This window comes from Pongo abelii, chromosome 4, assembly GCF_028885655.2.
Source record: "Pongo abelii isolate AG06213 chromosome 4, NHGRI_mPonAbe1-v2.0_pri, whole genome shotgun sequence".
In the NCBI taxonomy this organism is placed as follows: Eukaryota; Metazoa; Chordata; class Mammalia; order Primates; family Hominidae; genus Pongo; species Pongo abelii.
This window is the reverse complement of record NC_071989.2, coordinates 165,714,857-165,736,806: the sequence shown is the minus strand read 5'-3', so window position 1 is coordinate 165,736,806 and position 21,950 is coordinate 165,714,857. Positions and strand designations below refer to the sequence as shown.

Genomic DNA, 21,950 nt, shown 5'->3' with positions numbered 1-21,950 from the left:
CTCCCGATTAGCTGGGACTACAAGCGCCCACCACCACACCCAGCTAATTTTTTTGTATTTTTAGTAGAGATGGGGTTTCACCATGTTAGTCAGGAAGGTCTCGATCTCCTGATCTCGTGATCTGCCCGCCTCCACCTCCCAAAGTGCTGGGATTACAAGCGTGAGCCACCACGCCCAGCCTTTTTTTTTTTTTTTTTTTTTTTCTCTCTCTTTTTGAGACTGAGTCTTGCTCTGTTGCCCAGGCTGGAGTGCAGTGGCGTGCTCTCGGCTCACTGCAAGCTCCGCCTCCTGAGTTCAAGCCATTCTTCTGCCTTAGCCTCCCGAGTAGCTGGGATTACAGGCATGCACCACCATGCCCGGCTAATTTTGTGTTTTTAGTAGAGAGGGGGTTTCACCTTGTTGGCCAGGCTGGTCTCAAACTCCCGAGCTCAAGAAACCCTCCTGCCTTGTCCTCCTAAAGTGCTGGGATTACAGGCATCAGCCACCATGCCCAGCTGTTTTGTCATTTGTAAAAAGGATGTAATACCATGATCTTGCAGAATGCTTGTGAGGATCAAATGGGATGAAAGATTTGGGACATAGTTACAGGGGGTAAATGATAAATATAATAGCAGCTATTATTATTATTCCTTAGAACATCAAGAGTCCAAATGCCTGACTGCCACAGGTAGCTTATGTGATTTGGAAACATCCACATGCATATTACCTTGTTTTTGGAAATCAAATCAACCAGTCTTGAATCCAAACCTATTATTTTGACTTGATTCCTTGGGCCAGGGCCTTAAAACAATTAAATCCAGCCCTCTGGTATTTAGCTCAAGCACCAGACCCTACACTTCTCATAAGTCCCAGACCCCAAAAAGTACCAGGAGGCTTCCACTGACTCATCAAATTTGTATTTACATGAGCATTCTCAGATGGGGCTATGATTTGAATGTTTGTGTCCTTGCTATTAAGGGAAAACTCCCAAACTGGGTTTTCTCTCTCTTCTCACACCACGTCAACAAAAATCATCAACTCAGATGAAGACTTCTGTGACCAAATGTGTGAAGTTTTTCCCCATACACCAAGCAGTGGACACCGGCTGTGTGTTTAATTCAATTCTCACACGGTCTACCCGGAGAGAGGGTCAGATCCCACAGGTTAGGGGCTCAGACCCCAAGACTGCCCCTCCCACCCCCACCACACACACCAGTCACAGGTTCGGGGTCTCTGGAACTTCTGACCGGCCAGTTTCAAGTTGGGGTTCCCACAACCCTCTCTTTGGGTTCTATTAATTTCCTGCAGTGGCTTCCAGAACTCAGGGAAACACTTATGTTTACCAGATATTTATAAAGGATATTGCAAAGGATACTGATGATGAGATGCACAGGATGAGGTATATGGGAAAGGGTTCCATGCCCTTCCTTGGGAACTCTACCTTCTAGGAACCTCCAAGTGTTTGGCTATCTGGAAACTCTCAAAACTAGTCTTCTTTTTTTTTTTGAGACAGGGTCTTGCTCTGTCATCACCCAGGCTGGAGTGCAGTGGCACGATCTCGGCTCACTGAAACCTCTGCTCCCAAGTTCAAGCAATTCTCCTGCCTCAGCTTTCCAAGTAGCTGGGATTACAGGCATGTGCCATCATGCCCGGCTAATTTTGTATTTTTAGTAGAGATGGGGTTTCATCATGTTGTCCAGGCTGGTCTCAAACTCCTGACCTCAGGTGATCTGCCCACCTTCAGCCTCCCAAAGTGCTGAGATTACAGGTGTGAGCCACCACACCCAGCCCTTTTGGGTTTTTATGGAAATTTCAAGTCAACATTCCATCCCCCAGGGGCACAGGGGAGGACTCTCTCTGGGAAGTGTCTTATGACCCACAATCAGAAAGGCAGGGGAAATTAAAGTTCTGCCTTGTCAGGTGAAAGGAGAGCTGGAGAAAGTCAAAGATTGTTTCCTGAGGTCAAACATACTTATCATGATAACAAAAGACTATAATCAGGGATATGGGAGTTATGAGCCAGGAACCATGCACAGACATCTATCTATCTATATATGTACGTATAATCTCATAACACCACACCCCTAAATTCATGTTGATAGCTAATTCCCAATGCAAGTATTAAAAGCTGGGGCCTTCAGAGCATGATTAGGTCATGAGAGCCCCACCTTCATGAATGGAATCAATGCTCTTATAAAAGGTCCAAGGTACATTTTCTGGATGGGAGAGAAACAATAAATTAATTAAACAAAAAGAGGCCCAAGGGAACTTGTTTGCCCCTTCCCCCGTATGAGAACAAATAGAAGACACCATCTATAGGGAAGAGGACCCTCACTAGATTGAGTAATCAGCCTGTGCCTTGATCTTGGACTACCCAGCCTCCAGAACTGTGAGCAATAAATTTCTGTTTAAATTACCCAATCTAAGCTATCTTATCATAGCAGCCTGAACAGACTAAGACACCCACACCAACATCAAAGAGGCATGCCCCTCTGAGATCCTGCTACTCTGCTCCAAACAATCCTTACTATTCTTTCAAGTCTGAACAGGCCTCTTAGAGTCTCTGCTCCTTGGAAGTGTAGAATTGACCTGTCTTTCCTTGTGATGGAGAAAGGTGATGCTGAAACCTGTCATCTTTCCCAGCTAACTCTCCTTGTTTCCCTTAGTGGTAAGCTCTGGGAGTGCCCTGTGCTGAGCTCCTCTGTGATGTTGAGCTGGCTCTGTGTCCTTGTGTGGCATCCAAGCAAGGTCACACCTTGCAGGCCTTCTTGTGTGTATGACTCATTGTACTCAGCAGTTGCCAATCTGTAGGCAGCTGCTCCCCAGCCTGCATGGCCTACCTTTTTCGCCAATCATTCCTGGTAGCTGGTTAATTTAAAATGGACCTGCAGTGTGATTCATAGAGGGACTCATTCAACTGGGATTAGATAATGGTGACATTTCGTTTTGAAAGTGTAATCCTTAGCGCAAACTGTTTCCAGGCACAAAAGCAAAATGAAAATAGATAAAAACACAAGGTAACAGTGGTAGGAGCAGCTGCACCCCACTCTTTGAGAGTGTAAGGAGGAAGAAAGTAGGAGTGGGGAATCATTCTCTGAAATACTATGTCAGTGAAACCTGGTCAAGGTAGAGTTTTCCAGGGTGGAACAGACAGTGGAGCAGCTGTATCCCCAGGATTTGTGTGGCTGCTGCCATTTTGGCCATGGATCCAAGGCTCTTGGGCCAAGTTCTTACTGCGCCTGTGTTGGCCCTCAGTTGCCTAAAGCCTCATGGAAGCAAGGAATATTAGATCTGGAAAGGATTGGAGCTGTCATATGGCCCACTACCCACCTTTGACAGATGTATGTGCCAGGAAATGGATATATTATCTTGTTGAATTCTTTCAAGGCAGGCCATATTTAATGCTATTGCCAGATTGAGGAGGCCATATAAATCTGCTTTGGAGACACACAACTCCCATTTCAGCTATGAGTTACTAGTTCTGTGCCCACAGGAAAATTGTTGAACATTCCTCTTTGGATGATTAGAGTACATATTTGGAAAGTGCATTGCATAGTATCTATCCCTCTCTCCTCCCCACTCCTCTTCCCATTATATGATAATAATAGCTTAGTGCCAACCACTTTACATGCATCATCTAATTTAATTGTAACAACTTGATGGGCTGTGTACTATTAATAGGTTGTAGTTCATGTGTACTGTAGCTAGAAATATATATATAGTAGTTTTCCCCTTATCTGCAGTTTTGCTTTTCTGTAGCAGTCAACTATGTTCCTCAAATACTAAGATATTTTGAGAGAGACTAAATTCCCATAGCTTTTATTACAGTTTATTTCTATAATTGTTCTATTATATTATTTATTGCTGTTAATATCTTTCTGTTCCTAATTTGTAAATTGAACTTTATCATAGGTGTGTATATATAGGGAAAACATGGTCTCTATAGGGTTTGGTACTATCCTTGGTTTCATGCGTCTGCTTGAGGGTCTTGGAACATATCCCCTGTGGATAAGGGGGCACTACTGTATACACACACACACACACACACACACACCCCTTTATATACCTATACATACATACATAACTGTGTGTATGAAAAGGACCTTGAGTATCAAAGTTACATTGCTAACAGACATTGTCAGCATTGAACTCAAATTTTATCTGACTCCAGTCCATGCTGTTCTTCTGCATCACCCCATCCTCTTCCTGAAACTGTTACTTAAGGTCATAATACCTGTCACAAACAGGGCTGAGATTCTATATATTGCGTAAACCTACATATTGCTTTTGGCTTTCTTTTTTCCTTCCTTCCTTCCTCCCTCCCTCCCTCCCTCCCCTCTTTCTTTCTTTCTTTCTTTCTTTCTTTCTCTCTCCTTCCTTCCTCCCTCCCTTCTTCTTTCCTTTATTTCCTTCCTTGCTTCCTTCCTCCTCTTTCTCTTTCTTTCTTTCTTTCTTTCTTTCTTTCTTTCTTTCTTTCTTTCTTTCTTTCTTTCTTTCTTTCTTTCTTTCCCTTCCTTCCTTCCTTCCTTCCTTCCTTCTTTCTTCCTTTCTTTCTCCCTTCCCTTCCCTCCCCTTCCTTCCTTCTTTCTCAGTTTCACTCTGTTGCCCAGGCTGGAGTGCAGTGGCGCAATCTTGGCTCACTGTAATCTCCACCCCGAGTTCAAGCAATTCTTGTGTCTCAGCCTCCCAAGTAGCTGGAATTACAGATGTGCAGCTTCACGCTGGCTAATTTTTTATATTTTTAGTAGAGATGGGATTTCACCTTGTTGGCCAGGCTGGTCTTGAACTCCTGACTTCGAGGGATCTGCCTGCCTCAGCCTCCCTAAGTGCTGGGATTACAGGCATGAGCCACTGCACCTGGCCTTGCCTTTGGCTTTCTAGGAAGCCTCAGAAGCAGTAAAATGTAAACACAGTAATGTAAATGTTGGGGAGATATTAGTCCAAGTTTATTCATGTTGAGCCCTATAGCATAGTCACCAGTTACACAATTTCATAGACCTAAGTATTTCCATTTGATAGAAGCGCAATGTGTTGTGTAGGTTATCAGCAGAGGCTCTTGTCACTTAATTAGAAATCATCATTTAACCATTTCCTGTGTATTTCTTTATCCATAAAAATGGGATTAAGGAACAAACTGGTTGTTAGAATGTAAAGTGTTCACTGCATGGTAGATGCTCAGTAAGAAGACAGTTCTGTATTTGACCTATAGTTGTCTAGGAAGGCCAACAGAATATACTCTTTTTTTGGGACAGGGTCTCACTTTGTTGCCCAGCCTGGAGTGCAGTGGTGCCATCTCAGCTCACTGAAACCTCTGCCCCAAGGTTCAGGGATTCTCCTACCTCAGCCATCTGAGTAGCTAAGTCTACAGGCATGTGCCACCATGCCCGGCTAATTTTTTGTATTTTTTTGTTAGAGACGGGGTTTCACCATGTTGGCCAGGCTGGTCTTGAACTCCTGACCTCAAGTGATCCGCCTGCCTTGGACTCCCAAAGTGCTTGGGTTTATAGGCATGAGCCACCCATGCCTGGCTGAGAATATACTGTCTATTACAAAGCAGATATTTTAAAACATGTTGAAATTTTTAAATGTTCAACTGTAAGAGAAATGTATCTTATATATTACATAAAATTTTAATCCTTATATGGCATGATATGCATTGATCTGGTGGCTGCTATATTTTCTAAAGCACTTCTAGATCAAAGTGTAAGCACATTGGCAACAACACAGGAGTTATATGCCACCTGTTTTTGATATTACAGCATATTTTACTCCTTCTGAATATAAAACCAATATGATGTCCATTCTGAAGAGGGTGGTTCTGGTTTGTGGATGTACATGCCTCTGGGCATTCATTTATAGCTGTTTCAATAGCATAAAAGTATTGATTGCCTTTAAATGGCATTCTTAACCTGGTTCCATGAATGGGCTTCTGTGATGACCCTAAAATAGTAGATAAAATTCATGTGTGTGCACATGCATAATTTTTTTAATAAAGAAAAAAAAAAGAGTCAATTTTCAAAGAGCCTGTGACAGAAAGGTTAAGAAATACAACTTTACAGGAGAAATTAATACAACATTAATAACTTGGTATGACTCTTGCAGTGCCTGCAGCATTTGATCATATTATCATTCAACTTTTCATCACCAGAAGGTAATGTGAATATATTTCGTGTCTGCAGTGAAAATTCAATATTTTTTGTAATTCTAATTAAATTTCCTTCTTGTTGAGTAGATGGGAATGACACCGTGACAGAGTCTTCAGATGGCCTTTGGAATAACAATCAAACTGTAAGCATATTCCCCCCTATTTGATTAGCCAGATTCACTTGTATATCTCCCTGGAAGGAAGTTACATTTAAAGACTATGTCTGTAAGACTAGCCCACAGATTTTTTTTTTCTTCTTAAAAAAAAAGATGAAGAAAACAATTTGACTGTTAAATAGGATGCTTTAATTTGAAAAGTTCATTTAGGTGATCCAGTTTGTTAGGGATGCCCAAAGAGAATATGTTAGTGAATAGCATACTTAGATACATAGTACACAGACTTTCTGCTGGGAGAAAATAGGGGAAGAAAGAATGAGCTAATTTTTTGAGACAGAGCATCACTCTCTCTCCTAGGCTGGAGTGCAGTGATGTGATCTCAGCTCACTGCAACCTCCGCCTCCTGGGTTCAAGCAATTTTCCTGCCTCGGCCTCCCGAGTAGTTGGGACTACAGGCGTGCGCCACCATGCCTGGCTAATTTTTGTATTTTTAGTAGAGATGGGGTTTCACCATGTTGGCCAGGCTGGTCTCAAACTCCTGACCTCAGGCAATCTACCCACCTTGGCCTCCCAAAGTGCTGGGATTACAGGTGTGAGCCGCTGCGCCTGGCCCAAATGAGCTAATTTAAGGAGAACAAGTTAAGATAACACACCAAGGAGGAATTCAATTATCAACAGGGAAACAGCATGCTTTAATGGGGTGGAGTAGAGGCCACCCCAAACAAAAGTAAAATGTAAATGAAACTAACGTAATATGTTTATTTCCCTAATATATTTCCCCTACCTAATGACCATTTCATGTAGAAATTTTAAAACTTCTATTGATTTTTTTCTGTACATAAACCTCCCCATGGGATGACTTTTTTTCTTTCTTTCTTTTTTTTTTTTTGAGACAGAGTCTTGCTCTGTCACCCAGGCTGGAGTACACTGGTGGGATCCCAGCTCACTGCAACCTCCTCTTCTTGGGTTCAAGTGATTCTCCTGCCTCAGCCTTCCAAGTAGCTAGGATTACAGGTGCACACAACCATATCTGGCTAATTTTTGTGTTTTTAGTAGAAATGAGGTTTCGTCATTTTGACCAGGCTGGTCTTGAACTTCTGATCTCAAGTGATCCTCCCGCCTCAGCCTCCCAAAGTGCTGGGATTACAGGCGTGAACCACCGTACCCGGCCCAGGATGACTTTTTAAGATAACAAAGTTCTAGATAATAACTTTGATTCTGTAAAATGTTCCCATACTTTTTTTCTCAGTGAACTTGGGAAAAATTTAAGGGACCTAGTCTTATGATGCTCATCAAAGTCTTCTACCTCCCTGTAAGTTAGATTTATTAATAAGATCTTTTCTTTTGGCTTCTGTAAGAAACAATCTGCCTTTTAGTATGTGCAAGTAACTTTTTGAAGTAACAAACAAAAAAAGTCTGAGGTTATGAGAATCATCCTTCTGAGGTTTTTATTTTTTTATTTTTTTATTATTTATTTATTTATTTATTTGAGACAGAGTTTCACTTTCATTGCCCAGGCTGGAGTGCAGTTTCACAATCTCAGCTTACTGCAACCTCCACCTTCCGGGTTCAAGTGATTCTTGTGCCTCAGCCTTCCAAGTAGCTGGGATTATAGGCACCCACCACCACACCTGGCTAATTTTTGTATTTTTAGTAGATATGGAATTTCAGCACGTTGGCCATGCTGGTCTGGAACTCCTGACCTCAAGTGATCTGCCTGTCTTGGCCTCCCAAAGTGCTGGGATTACAGGCATGAGCCACTGCAGCTGGCCCGAGAATAATCTTTCTGATAGCCAGTTGTAAGAAATGACAACATGGCCATTGCATAAAAAATACAAAATGATCAAAGTGGGGCTATTTAGTGTAGAGCTAAATGGCCTTATGCTGTATACCTTAGTGACATTGTGAATGCCATTACATAGGCGTAACATTTAAAAATTTAGCAACTTGTATGACATGCACTGATTGATCTGACATACTGGCTAAATATCAGAACTACCACCATGTATATGTTTAATGTGTTGACATATGGCTAGACTTGTGCTGGATTAAAAAAAAAAACCCTCAGAATAGTGAGGTTGTTCATTTTCATTTCTTTTCTTTTTTTTTTTTTGAGACAGAGTTTCACTCTTGTTGCCCAGGCTGGAGGGCAATGGCACGATCTTGGCTCACTGCAATCTCCGCCTCCCAGGTTCAAGCAATTCTCCTGCCTCAGCCTTGCGAGTAGCTGGGATTACAGGCACCTGCCACCATGCCTGGCTAATTTTGTATTTTTAGTAGAGACAGGGTTTTTCCATGTTGGTCAGGCTGGTCTCGATCTCCCGACCTCAGGTGATCCACCCGCCTTGGCCATCAAAAGTGCTGGGATTACAGAAGTGAGCCACCGCGCCCGGCCGGTGAGGTTATTCTTGGTCTCAGTTACCTACAGAATAGGTATGTTTAGAAGTAAGAGAAAACAATTTAGAGGCAGGTTCAAGGTTGGCAGTAGCAGAAACTTGGGCTTTCTGTGCCTTGACTGAAGATGTCAAGATTTCTTCTCCCAGGTATCTTGAAAACATGCAGAATACATTTTGACCCAGTAGGTCACCTTCCTGGGCTCTATCTTAAGGAAAAAATTGAACTAATAAATAAAAATGTATGAGGAGGATGTTCATTGTTAATACTTATAATCATGAAAATATTATAAGCAACCTAAATGTTTAATAGTAAGGGATTACTTAGTTAAGCATGTGCACGTATTGCCATAAAGAATGTCGTCATTGGCAGGGCACGGTGGCTCACGCCTGTAATTCCAGCACTTTGGGAGGATGAGGAAGGTGGATCACCTGAGGTCAGGAGTTCGAGACCAGCCTGACAAATAGGATGAAACCTCGTCTCTACTAAAAATAGAAAAAAAATTAGCTGGGTGTGGTGGCGGGTGCCTGTAATCCCAGCTACCTGGGAGGCTGAGGCAGGAGAATCGCTTCAACCCAGGAGATGGAGATTGCAGTGAGCCGAGATTGCACCACTGTACTCCAGCCTGGGCAACAGAGCATAAGAATGTAGTCATTGCAGTGCATTTACTGACATAGGTTATAGCATGTTATAATATGTTGGTTATAACACAATTATTAAGTGAAAGAAGCAACTTGTAAAATAGTATACAATTAAATAGTATACAATTAGGATGTACTATAGTTCATATAGAATATAGTAATTATTTCTGTTAAGAAAAAATCCTAGAAGGATAAAATTCTAGAAAAGTATATAAAGCAAAATGGCAAAAGTGCTCATTTCTGGATGTTAAAGTTACGGTTTATTTATTTATTTGAGACAGAGTCTCACTCCATTGCTCAGGCTGGAGTGCAGTGGCACGATCACAGCTCACTGCAGACTCATCCTCCCAGGCTCAAGTGATCCTCCCACCCCAAGCCTCCCAAGTAGCTGGGACTGCAGGCACGCATCACCATGCCTGGCCAATTTTATTTTTTTCTGGAGACAGGGTCTCACCAAACTGGTCTCAAACTCCTGGGCTCAGGCTATCCTCCTGCCTTAGCCTCCCAAAGTGCTAGGATTATGGGTGTGAGCCACTGTCCCTGACCTGGTTATGGATTTTTTTAGTTTTCCTTTTTTATGCTTAGCTGCGCATTCTAAAATGAGCATGCAGTATTTGTGTGTTGTAATTAAAAAATGAAAGCAAAGCCTGCCTCCTGAAACCCCATTCTCCATCTACCCACATTACACTTCCCTCCCACCCCATAGGTAAAGTAATAACAATATAGTTTTGCACTCCCAGACACTGGCTATGCCGCTTCTAAGCAAGCATGGCTCAAATGCTGTTACTCCACTATATTCATAGTGTTTATCAGAAAGGACCTAAAAGTACCCTTGCAAAGAACCCTATTGAATCTACTGTTGCTAGACATAGAAATAGATTCAGAGAGGCTAAACAGCTTGTCCATGGTCACATAGTGACTAAGTAGAAGACCTGGGATTCTGACTCCAGGGATTAAGATTTTACAAATGAGAAGACTTGTCCTTCACTCAGATTCTCCCCGTTCCTTCTATTAAAATACCTACCCGGCGGGCTCTCTTTAGGATTAGAACTATGCCATGAAAGGGGGACCAGCATGAAGCCAGGCACATTTCAGGCCTATTCCAGGAGGTGATGATCTCTTGTGATAGGCACCAGAAGACTTAAACAATTTTACATTTCTTCATGATTGCATAGCATTCAATTAATCATGGCCATGTCTGTATGCAGCTACTCTCAAATCTATTTATTTAGATAGAGACAGAATCTTCAATTACAGGTAAAAAGACAAGTAAGGACTGTAATCAAGGACAAAATTCAATAACTGAGCACATTAAGATAACATCACATCAAATCAATTTATATAAACAATTTTTTTTCTTTTTTTTTTTTCTTTTTGAGATGGAGTCTCACTCTGTTGCCCAGGCTGGAGTGCAGTGGTGAAATCTTGGCTCACTGCAACCTCTGCCTCCCAGGTTCAAGCAATTTTTCCTGCCTCAGCCTCCCAAGTAGCTGGGATTACAGGCATGCACCACCACACCCAGCTAATTTTGGTATTTTTAGTAGAGATGGGGTTTCACCATGTTGCCCAGGCTGGTCTCGAACACCAGGCTTCAGGATGCCTGGGCTCTCAAAGTGCTGGGATTAGAGACGTGAGCCACCATGCCCGACATTTTTTCTCTTTTAATATCACAAGAGGATGTATTTGTGGAAATAGCCTATTGACTTTTAAAACAGTAAATTAAAAGATTTACATACAAACCCATTTTAAGCATACAGTTTTAGTTTTGACAAATGTGTACACCTATGTAAATACAACCTCAAGCAAGCTAGAAAACACTTCCTTCATTGTAAAATATGTTTTGCATTTCAAGTTGTCCTAGATTTTCACCATATTGTTATAAACTCAGATCATTTGGTCTTACCCTTATGTTCCAGAAGTCCCTAAGCACCAATACAGGTAAATGTGGCTGGGTAAGTGATTCTGGGAAATATTTTCTCTTCATAACTTGCTAACGAGATGCTTTTTTGATCTGTTGTTGTTTCCTCAGCAACTGTCCCCAGCACATAATCTACAGACGGCCAACACCACTAAAGGAATCTATGCTGGAGTCTGTATTTCTGTCTTGGTGCTTCTTGTTCTTTTGGGTGTCATCATTGCCAAAAGTAAGTCATTTCAAGATTGTTCCTAAGGGACTAGAACAAGGGATGTACAGCCAAATTGCCTGGGTTCACTAGTTTCATAAGTCACAAGATTTTGATTTCACAGGACTTCCCTTTGTCTCCCCAAATCCTCATTTGTAAAAGGCACATGATAATACCATCTACCTCAAGGGGGAAGGGAAATGAAGTTTAAATGCATTGGTACCTACAAAGCACTAAGAATGGGAGCTGGGTGTGGGGTCTTATGCCTGTAATCCTAGCTACTTGGGAGGCTGAGTGAGGCAGGAGGATTGTTTGAGCCCAGGAGTTCAAGACTAGCCTGAACAACATGGTGGGACCCCATCTCTTAAAAAAAAACAAACAAACAAACAAATGAAAAACAAAACAAACAAACAAAAAAAAAACCATTAAAAAAAGTACCAGCCAGGAGCAGTGGCTCATGTCTGTAATCCCAGCACTTTGGGAGGCTGAGGCAGGAGGATTGCTTGAGCCCAGGAGTTCAAAACCAGCCTGGGCAACATAGTGAGACATTGTCTCTAAAATAAAAGGAAAAGAACAAAAAGAAAAAGCACTGAGAATGGTTCCTGGCACATGACAAGTGCACAGCAATCTTAAACTGTAATTGTAGTTAGAAAGATCCTTTTGCCATAAATCTCTATAAATCTCGTGGAAGTTACATTCTAGTGGAGTTTTCACTTAAAATCACTATTTTTTAAACTTGTTATTTTTCAATTATTATTCCCCTATGGAAAAAATTTAATTTTATAAGAAGTTTTTTGAGACGGAGTTTCTCTCTTGTCTCACAGGCTGGAGTGCAATGGCATGATCTTGGCTCCCTGCAACCTCCACCTCCTGAGTTCAAGCCATTCTCCTGCCTCAGCCTCCAGAGTAGCTGGGACTACAGGCGCCCGCCACCATGCCCGGCTAATTTTTTGTAGTTTTTAGTAGAGATGGGGTTTCACCATGTTAGTCAGGATGGTCTCGATCTCCTGACCTTGTGATCTGCCCGCCTCGGCCTCCCAAAGTGCCGGGATTACAGGCATGAGCCACCGCGCCCGGCCGAAATTTTGTATTTTTAGTAGAGATGGGGTTTTGCCACATTGGCTAGGCTGGTCGCAAACTCCTAACCTCAGGTGATCCACCTGCCTCGGCCTCTGAAAGTGCTAGGATTACAGGCATGAGCCACAATGCCAGGCCAAGAAAAATTAAATACAGATGTTCCTCAGTACCCTTGGGGGATTGGTTCCAGAGCTCCTTGATTCCAAAATCTGCAGATGCTCAAGTCCCTCATAAAATGGTGTAGTATTTGCACATAGCCTACTTACTTCCTCCAGTATACTTTAAATCTTCCCTAGATTACTTAGAACACCTAATATACAATGTAAATGCCATGTAAATAGTTGTTATATTGTATTGTTTTTATCTGTATTATTGTTGTGTATTATTTTTATTGTTTTTTTAATTTTCAATTTGTGAGTGGTTGAAACTGAGGATGCCAAACCTGTGGATATCGAGGGCCAACTGTATCAAGAAATAGGAGTTTGTTGGGTAGTGTTGCGATCTGGAAGTCAACACACCATTGTGATATATAAGATTTATTCTCTCCGCCCTACAAGATCTAATTTTTTTCCCTGTGGGGGTGATATTGTTAAAATTTTGCAACACTCATTTAGCAGAAGAGGCACATGAGACACTGGGAGGGGAAACTGATAGCAAGACACAGACTAAAAAAGTAAAACAAAAGTCTTCAAAAAGCAATCACCCCGGGCTTCATGTCTCCTTTCTGCTAATTGTGTGTGTGTGTGTGTTTGTCTCAGTATAACCTGCCTCCCATAAAAGAACCCTAGTTAGCTATTTTGCAAGATGCGGTGTTTGAAGCCATGACTGATTTAGTTCATGGGTTTGGGCAGAGGAGAATCAGAAAATTAAGAGTATGTTTGGCAAATTTAAGGAAGTTTTTATATAATTATTTTGGAGCTTGGTTAGTCAAAGTTATTTAGAAATTGGGTAAAATACCTTGCAGGGAAGTTCAAACTTTCCCTCTGAAATTTCGATACTTGAGTACGCCAAAAAAAATAGATTATTAGGAGATTAACAGGAGAAAAGGAATACATATTTATTATGTGTACAGAAGCCACACAAAATATGAGATGGAAGAAAGGGCCAGATGACTGGAGCTTAAATACCCTTTTCTTTCTTTTTTTTGGAGACAGAGTCTCTTGCTCTGTCACCCAGACTGGAATGCAGTGGTGTGATCTCAGCTCTGTGGGGAACAGAAAGAGAGATCAGACTGTTACTGTGTCTATGTAGAAAGAAGAAGACATAAGGAACTCCAGTTTGTTCTGTACTAACAAAAATTCTTCTGCCTTGAGATGCTGTTAATCTGTAACCCTAACCCCAACCCTGTGCTCGCAGAAACATGTGCTGTGTTGACTCAAGGTTTAATGGATTAGGACTGTGCAGGAGGTGCTTTGTTAAAAATGTGTTTGCAGGCAGTATGCTTGGTAAAAGTCATCGCCATTCTCCAGTCTTGAGTACCCAGGGACACAATGCACTGCGGAAGGCCACAGGGACCTCTGCCCAAGAAAGCCTGGGTATTGTCCAAGGTTTCTCCCCACTGAGACAGCCCGAGATATGGCCTCGTGGGAAGGGAAAGACCTGACCATCCCCCAGCCCACCACCGGTAAAGGATCTGTGCTGAGGAGGATTAGTGAAAGAGGAAGGCCTCTTTGCAGTTGAGATAAGAGGAAGGCATCTGTCTCCTGCTTGTCCCTGGGAATGGAATGTCTCGGTGTAAAACCCAATCATACATTCTATTTACTGAGATAGAAGAAAACTGCCTTATGCCTGGAGGTGGGACATGCTGGCAGCAATACTGCTCTTTACTGCACTGAGATGCTTGTGTAAAGTCAAACATGAATCTGGCCTACCTGCACATCAAGGCACAGCACTTTTCCTTAAACTTATTTGTGACACAGAGACCTTTGCTCACATGTTTTCCTGCTGACCCTCTCCTCTCCATTACCCTAAGTCCTGCCACATCCCCATCACTGAGACAGTAGAGATAGGGATCAATAACTACTGAGGGAACTCAGAGACAAGTGCCGGCGTGGGTCCTCCATATGCTGAGCGCTGGTGCCCTGGGCCCACTGCTCTTTCTCTATACTTTGTCTCTGTGTCTTATTTCTTTTCTCAGTCTCTTGTCCCACCTGATGAGAAATACCCACAGGTGTGGAGGGGCTGGCCCCCTTAAAGCTCACTGCAACCTCCGCCTCCCAGATTCAAGCAATTCTCCTGCCTCAACCTCCTGAGTAGCTGGGATTACAGGCTCATGCCACCACACCCGGATAATTTTTGTGTTTTTAGTAGAGATGGAGTTTTCACCATGTTGGGCAGGCTGGTCTTGAACTCCTGACTGCCTGCCTCTGCCTCCCAAAGTGCTGGGATTACAGGCATGAGCCACTGTACCTGGCCTTAAATACCCTTTTCTTAGGGGAGAGAAAAGTGATGGATGTAGGCAATTTTAGAGGAAGAGTAAATGATTTTTAGGGGAGATGAATGGGCCCAAAGAACAGACTATAGGGCAGGACAAATTCCTCTGGACTCTGGATGTGTTGTCAGCTCTAGTTTCCTTCCTGTGATGTGCATCAGTTCCCCCACCACCCCCACCCGCCCCTTCCCTGCCATTGATGAGATATCGAGATATCTGGGGAAAGGATTCACAACAACAGAATATCTTCTGGAGGATCTGGCCTTTAGCTAGATAAGGGAGCTTCAGAGAAAGCCATTCCCTAAATATGCTCCTCCCCAGGTGCTCTCACTTTGAATTCCAAGGAAGCCTATTTGAGGGTATTGTATTCTGAGCCCTAACAACCTCAAAATATACTTTCCTCCTTAAGCAAAAATAACTCATTATTTCCTTCTTTAGGAGAGAGATGACTGGTAGTACAAACTCTTGCAAAGGTATCTTTTGATAGAGGTGACTCTTAAAGTATATGGCTTTATGACCCAGTTCATCTAAAACAAATCTTGGTTGATGCCTGTTGTTCAGCAGCCTATCAGAAGGATCTTGGACTTACTCATTTTTTTTAAAAAAATGACAGATAATTTAAGAATTGCATTAAAGTTAGGGAGGATATGTGGATGAATACACCAAACCATTAATGAAATTGAGATACTGGACAGTAAACGGCTTGTTTGGGTCCTGCAGAATCAAAAGGGACATGGGAAGGAGACACCTCAAGGTACCAGGGAAAAATCCAAGTAATAACAGAAACAATACACTTGATTGAAAAAAAGATTATAAACTCTTGCTGAGATGTTTAATTTTCTCTTCAACTCCCCTCTCCCCACCCCTTCAATTTAGAGTATTTCTTCAAAAAGGAGGTTCAACAACTAAGGTAAGCTCTAAAATATTTCTATCAATACTTTTGAGGTTCCTACACTGGTAAAATAGATTTCTGTCTCTCTCCTAAACTCTCCATCATATACCTTAGATCCTGACAGTCCACTTTAATGAGCAATTCTATTATTTACACCTTCCAGTGATATTTGTAGCTTTGTGTATTTCCCTGGAGTTGTGGCAGAGCTGGTACAGAGGGAGCGCCTCAATCCTAAGCAAACCCCATAGGGCAAGATAACTAAATTGCAAGATTTGCTTGATGGAACTAAACATCGAATGAGTTGCTTTAGTTTGTTCTTTTATTTCGTTTAATACTTTGTCTTTTTTTTTTTTTTTTTTTTTTTTGAGACTGAGTTTCACTCTTGTTGCCCAGGCTGGAGTGCAATGGCACCATCTCGGCTCACCACAACCTCCACCTCCCGGGTTCAAGCGATTCTCCTGCCTCAGCCTCCCCAGTAGCTGGGATTACAGACATGTGCCACCACGCCCAGCTAATTTTGTATTTTTAGTAGAGATGGGGTTTCTCCATGTTGGTTAGGCTGGTTTCAAACTCCTGACCTCCAGTGATCTGCCTGCCTCGGCCTCCCAAAGTGCTGGGATTATAGACATGAGCCACCGCGCCTGGCCATTTTTTCGTATTTTTAGTAGAGACAGGGTTTCACCATATTCGATGCTTTGTCTTACTGAGTGTTATTGGCTATTATATTCCAAAGAGATGACTAAAACAGACAAAAACCATGTAAGCAAATAAGCATGGTTCTTTTACGTGCTTACAGATAAACACCATGGGGACTATAGAACAGGATAAGGGTCTGTTTGAGTGAGTGCCCAGAAAGCAGCTAATTTGGAGGAAGATAATTCCTGACTGCAGGGGCAGGGAGTGCAAAGGCACTGAGGTAGGGCAAGTGCCTCCAGTTTTCCATAGCTTCCATCATTCCCTGCTGCTCCCTACCCAGCCTGCTCCACTGATCTATATTAGCTGTCTAGCCTTGCAGGCACTTGAATTTGCCTTTAAAGACCTTTCAGTCTACCCTGCTGCCTAGTTGCCTTTTTGTTTTGTTTTGTTTTTTTGAGACACCCAGGCTGGAATGCAATGGTGTGATCTGCAACCTCCACCTCCTGGATTCAAGCAATTCTCCAGCCTCAGCCTGCTGAGTAGCTGGGATCACAGGTGCCTGCCACCATGCCTGGCTAATTTTTGTATTTTTAATAGAGATGGGGTTTTTGCCATGTTAGGCTGGTCTTGAACTCCTCACCTCAGGTGATCCGCCTACCTTGGCCTCCCAAAGTGCTGGGATTATAGGCATGAGTGACCACACCTGGCTCCAGGTACAATTTAAATCCCCTTTACTGCATCTATGCCTCAAGGCCATCTGCCCCATTGCCCATAATGGTAGGAGACAACTACCTAGTTCTAAAGCCAGCCAGCCTGCTTCATTTGGTTCAGGCTGAGTTTTAAGCAACGACTTTCTCTGATTCAGAATCCATCCCTCTTACTTAGGCTGCCATCTATTAAGTCTAGTTCTCCTTCATTGGTGCTTGTACACAGACTTTGCTGAGTCTGAGTTAATTACCTGAGCCAATCCACAGAACCTGTCTGAACAGTGCTCAGCATATTGTAAGTGCTCAATACACATCGACTTTTGTTATTGCATTCAAGCCCTTCACAGCAATAAACTGCGAGAGAGGCACTATTCTCATTTTACAGATTGGAAAACAGTTTCAGAAATGTTGAGTGACATCTAAGGTCACATCACATAGCATATAAAGGACTCAATCTCAGGAATCTGTGCTCATAAATATTTCTGGAATGGAAGAGAAATGTGTAAAGTATAAAAAAAGCCAAAAAAATAAAAAACCCACACTAACAAATTATGAACACTTCTTCATGACATTATCTTCTCGGCAGTTATATCACACTGAGTCATTTGAGCTCATTGACACTTAAACTAAGTGCCTTCACACATGTATGACTGACCTGTTTGGGGACCATAGTGGAGCTTTGTTTTTCACAGTTCTTTAAATGTGTGGACATGTGTTTCATCTGCAGCTGAATGAAGACAAGTTCCATATTTGGGGGGCAGGCTTTGGTAACAAATAGTCACTATATACAAATATATTATATAAAAATAACCAGTTACATCAAAATGCTACACATAAGTTAAAATTAAGTCCACTTTCTTCCTTCACTTGTATTTCCACTGTTTCTACTGATTTCTTTTTTTGAGACAGAGTCTCACTCTGTTGCCCAGGCTGGAGTGCAGTGGTGTGATCTCGGCTCACTGCAACCTCTACCTCCTGGGTTCAAGTGATTCTCCTGTCTCAGCCTCCCAAGTAGCCAGGATTATAGGCACAAGCCACCACACCTGGCTAATTAAAAAAAAAAATCTGTAGAGATGGGGCCTCGCTATGTTGCTCACGCTGGCCTCAAGGGATCCTCCTGCCATGGCCTCCCAAAGTGCTGGGATTAGAGGCATGAGCTACTGCATCCAGCACAGGAAGATTTTTCACACTGTGATCCAGTGTACACTTGTGAAATGGTACTATTTAACTATACTCAATGTTTCTCTATTCTGTTTTTATCTTGAATATAGGATGTAGATCTCTAAGTAGATTTAACAACCCTCTCTAAAGGATCACAAGCTACAGCTGGAAAAGCACCAGTTATCCAATTCTTAGCCACATTTGAAAATGTGCATCTTGATTCAGCCACTTAGTTTGATGTCAGAGCTCTGTATTTTTAGATTTTCCATTTTTGTATTCTATTATGCGAGTTTCAAAGAGGCCAGTCTGAGTTTTTGAACACTTCTTAGATTGTCTATCTACATGCTTATTAAACAGACTTTTCTTCAACTTAATAACAAAAGCCACACTTTTTACAACTCTGGAAGGCACTATTTTATACTTTGTGTGAATGGGGCTCCTGGAGTCTTGAATACCTGATATTGCCTGATCATAAACAAAAGTGCGGCTCATATGTGAGAAGTGGTCTGCTTTTTTTCTTACTCATGTTATTCTTCAACAACTCTTTCTACAGTGTTTCGTTTAGCAGCCTTCAAATTAAAGCTTTGCAAAATGCAGCTGAGAAGGAAGTCCAAGCAGAAGACAATATCTACATTGAGAATAGTCTTTATGCCACAGACTAAGACCCAGTGGTGCTCTTTGAGAGTTTACGCCCATGACTGCAGAAGACTGAACAGACATCAGCACATCAGACGTCTTTTAGACCCTAAGACAATTTTTCTGTTTCAGTTTCATCTGGCATTCCAACATGTCAGTGATACTGAGTAGAGTAACTCTCTCACTCCAAACTGTGTATAGTCAACCTCATCATTAATGTAGTCCTAATTTTTTATGCTAAAACTGGCTCAATCCTTCTGATCATTGCAGTTTTCTCTCAAACATGAAAACTTTAGAATTGTATGTTCTCTTTAGACCCCATAACTCCTGTATACATCAAAGAGAATAGTCCCTGGAAACATAGCAAATGAACTTCTATCTTGGCCATCAGAGCTGTCCAGAAGGGGGGAATCTGTCTTAAAAATCAGCAAATCCAATGTGAGACTTAATTTGGAAGCACTGTATGATTATCTCTTGTTTCCATGTTATACTTCCAAATGTTGCACTTCCTATGTTTTCCAAAGGTTTCAAATCGTGGGTTTTTATTTCCTCCATGGAGAAACAAAATGAGTCTAACTCACAGGTTTAGCTGTTTTCTCACAACTCTGGAAATGTGATGGATTAAGCACTGGATCTCTGAATTGGGGTAGCTATTTTACCAGTTAAAGAGGCTACAATAGTATGGAACACATAGACACCAGGGGAAGAAAATCATTTGCCAGGTGATTCAACATATTTATGCAATTTTTTTTTTTTTTTTTTTTTTTTGAGATGGACCTTTGCTCTTGTTGCCCAGGCTGGAGTGCAATGGTGAAATCTTGGCTCACTGTAACCTCCACCTCCCGGGTTCAAGTGATTCTCCTGCCTCAGCCTCACGAGTAGCTGGGATTACAGGTGTCCGCCACTATGCTCAGGTAATTTTTTGTATTTTTTTAGTAGAGACAGGTTTTCACCATGTTGGCTAGAATGATCTCAAACTCCTGACCTCAGGGGATCCAGCTTCCTTGGCCTTCCAAAGTGCTGGGATTACAGGCATGAGCCACCATGCCCAGTCCATTTATGCAATTTTTATTACATGTGTGTCATGGTGCTAAGCATTTAAACAACCATCAGGCTTTCTGAACAAATTTTTAGAACCAAGAAGGTCAGCAATAAAAGCAAAAAAAAAAAAAAAAAAAGAAGGCGGGAGTAGGGAAAAGACTGCTTTTTCTGCCTTATAAGTTACATTGCAGATATAAGTGTTTGAAACTCACTAGTTTTGACCCAAATTCTAAATCGTCTCCAAACCACTTTCATGTTTAAAATTGTTTTGGAGTCTAGCGCTGTGGCTCATGCCTGTAATCCCAGCACTTTGTGAAGCCAGGACAGATAGCTTGAGCCCAGAAGTTTGAGACCAGCCTGGGCAACATGGCAAGACCCCATCTCTATTAAGAAAAAAATTTAAGAAAAAAAAATAAAATAAAATTGTTTTGGAAAGGCAAAGTGTCTTTCTCATATCTAATCAATTCCTGTATTTTTTTTTTTTTTTTACAATTCAATTAGGCTTATTGTAAGGATATCTTTAGTCAGTATAAAAATATATAAAAAACAATTATACTAAACCAGTATAATTGTTTAGAAGTATATATTTGCCGGCCGGGTGTGGTGGCTCATGCCTGTAATCCCAGCACTTTGGAAGGCTGAGGCAGGCGGATCACTAGAGGTCGGGAGTTTGAGACCAGCCTGACCAACATGGAGAAACCCTGTCTCTACTAAGTATAGATTTGCAAGGGCTAGATTTGTCAGAAAAGAAACATTTCTACATGAACAGTTAAAGCTGGGTATTAATTTCAATTTCAGTTTGAGTAAACTCTGAAATAATTCACAGTTGAGGTTTAGAGCTACCCATACCATAGTTGTCTGGGGCAACAGGATGCTTGCTTTCAGAGGAAACTTTTTGTTTTTGTTTTTGTTTTTTTGAGATGGAGTTTTGCTCTTGTCACCCAGGCTGAAATGCAATGGCGCAATCTTGGCTCACTGCAACCTCCACCTCCCGGGTTCAAGTGGTTCTCCTGCCTCAGCCTCCTGAGTAGCTGGGATTACAGATGCCTGCCACCACGCCCAGCTTATTATTTTTAGTAGAGACAGGGTTTCACCATATTGGCCAGGCTGGCCTCCAACTCCTGACCTCAGGTGAGCCACCCGCCTTGGCCTCCCAAAAGTGTTGGGATTACAGGCATGAGCCACCACGCCCAGCCAGAGGCAACATTTTTTAACACCGTTATCATTCTAGGAAATTTATAGGTCCTTTGAAGGAAAATTCTGTGGGCAAATAATATTGTGATACATGGTATTTCAGTTTTCCCAAATGTGGCCATCCCGATCTGGTCAAAAATTTTATTTTTTTAAACTATAGTGTCTTTTTTTCTTAAATTTGAGGCAACATGCACAAAATTGGAGATTTGAAATTAAAGCCAAGATTTGTAGCTTCTCTGGAAAGACCTGGCAAGATTGTACTGGATTGCTATGTGACCAGGGTCCCACTAGATGGGGCTGCATCCTCTAATCCCCAAGTCCTTACTTTCCCTGCATGCTCACCTTTGTTACCTGCCTGACACCTGTGGGGCTTTTAACTTTATGGCACCTGCTCTATTCTCTGGATCCTTCCTGGGGATTTATGATGCATAATACTCTGGGAATCTGGTTAGCTTTGCTTAACACATTTCCAAAACTTGTTTGAATGGGTGAGTACAGTCACTAGTAGCATTCTGTGAAGTGCAATGTATGGGGGCTTAGGAGTTTAGGGTAGTATACAGGATTAGGAATAGGACTTGAGTCTAATCCTAACTCTTAGCAGTTACACTGGATGACATTAGAGCAAATAGTTCTTTATGTCTACATTTTCTTCATCTGTTAGATGTAATAATTTCCATATCAACTATGATGTACAGTGGTAATTCCAATGAAATGTTACATGTGAGAAGTCTTTGAAATGTAAAAAACACTACAGATACTGAAGCAGTTTGGAGAATT

At 41.9% G+C, this 21,950-nt stretch overlaps 1 protein-coding gene across 1 annotated transcript in view; it reads left to right on the top strand.

Annotated features, from left to right (window-relative positions):
- Nucleotides 1-19,615, top strand: part of HAVCR1 (hepatitis A virus cellular receptor 1) — a 29,156-nt gene extending 9,541 nt beyond the window's left edge. The window contains exons 5-8 of the mRNA XM_002816124.5: nt 6,212-6,267; nt 11,305-11,419; nt 15,783-15,816; nt 18,856-19,615. Coding sequence (XP_002816170.3) covers nt 6,212-6,267; nt 11,305-11,419; nt 15,783-15,816; nt 18,856-18,964 — 314 coding nt within the window. The 3' untranslated portion in view covers nt 18,965-19,615. The remainder of the gene's footprint in view (nt 1-6,211; nt 6,268-11,304; nt 11,420-15,782; nt 15,817-18,855) is intronic.
- The last annotated feature ends 2,335 nt before the right edge of the window (nt 19,616-21,950 follow it).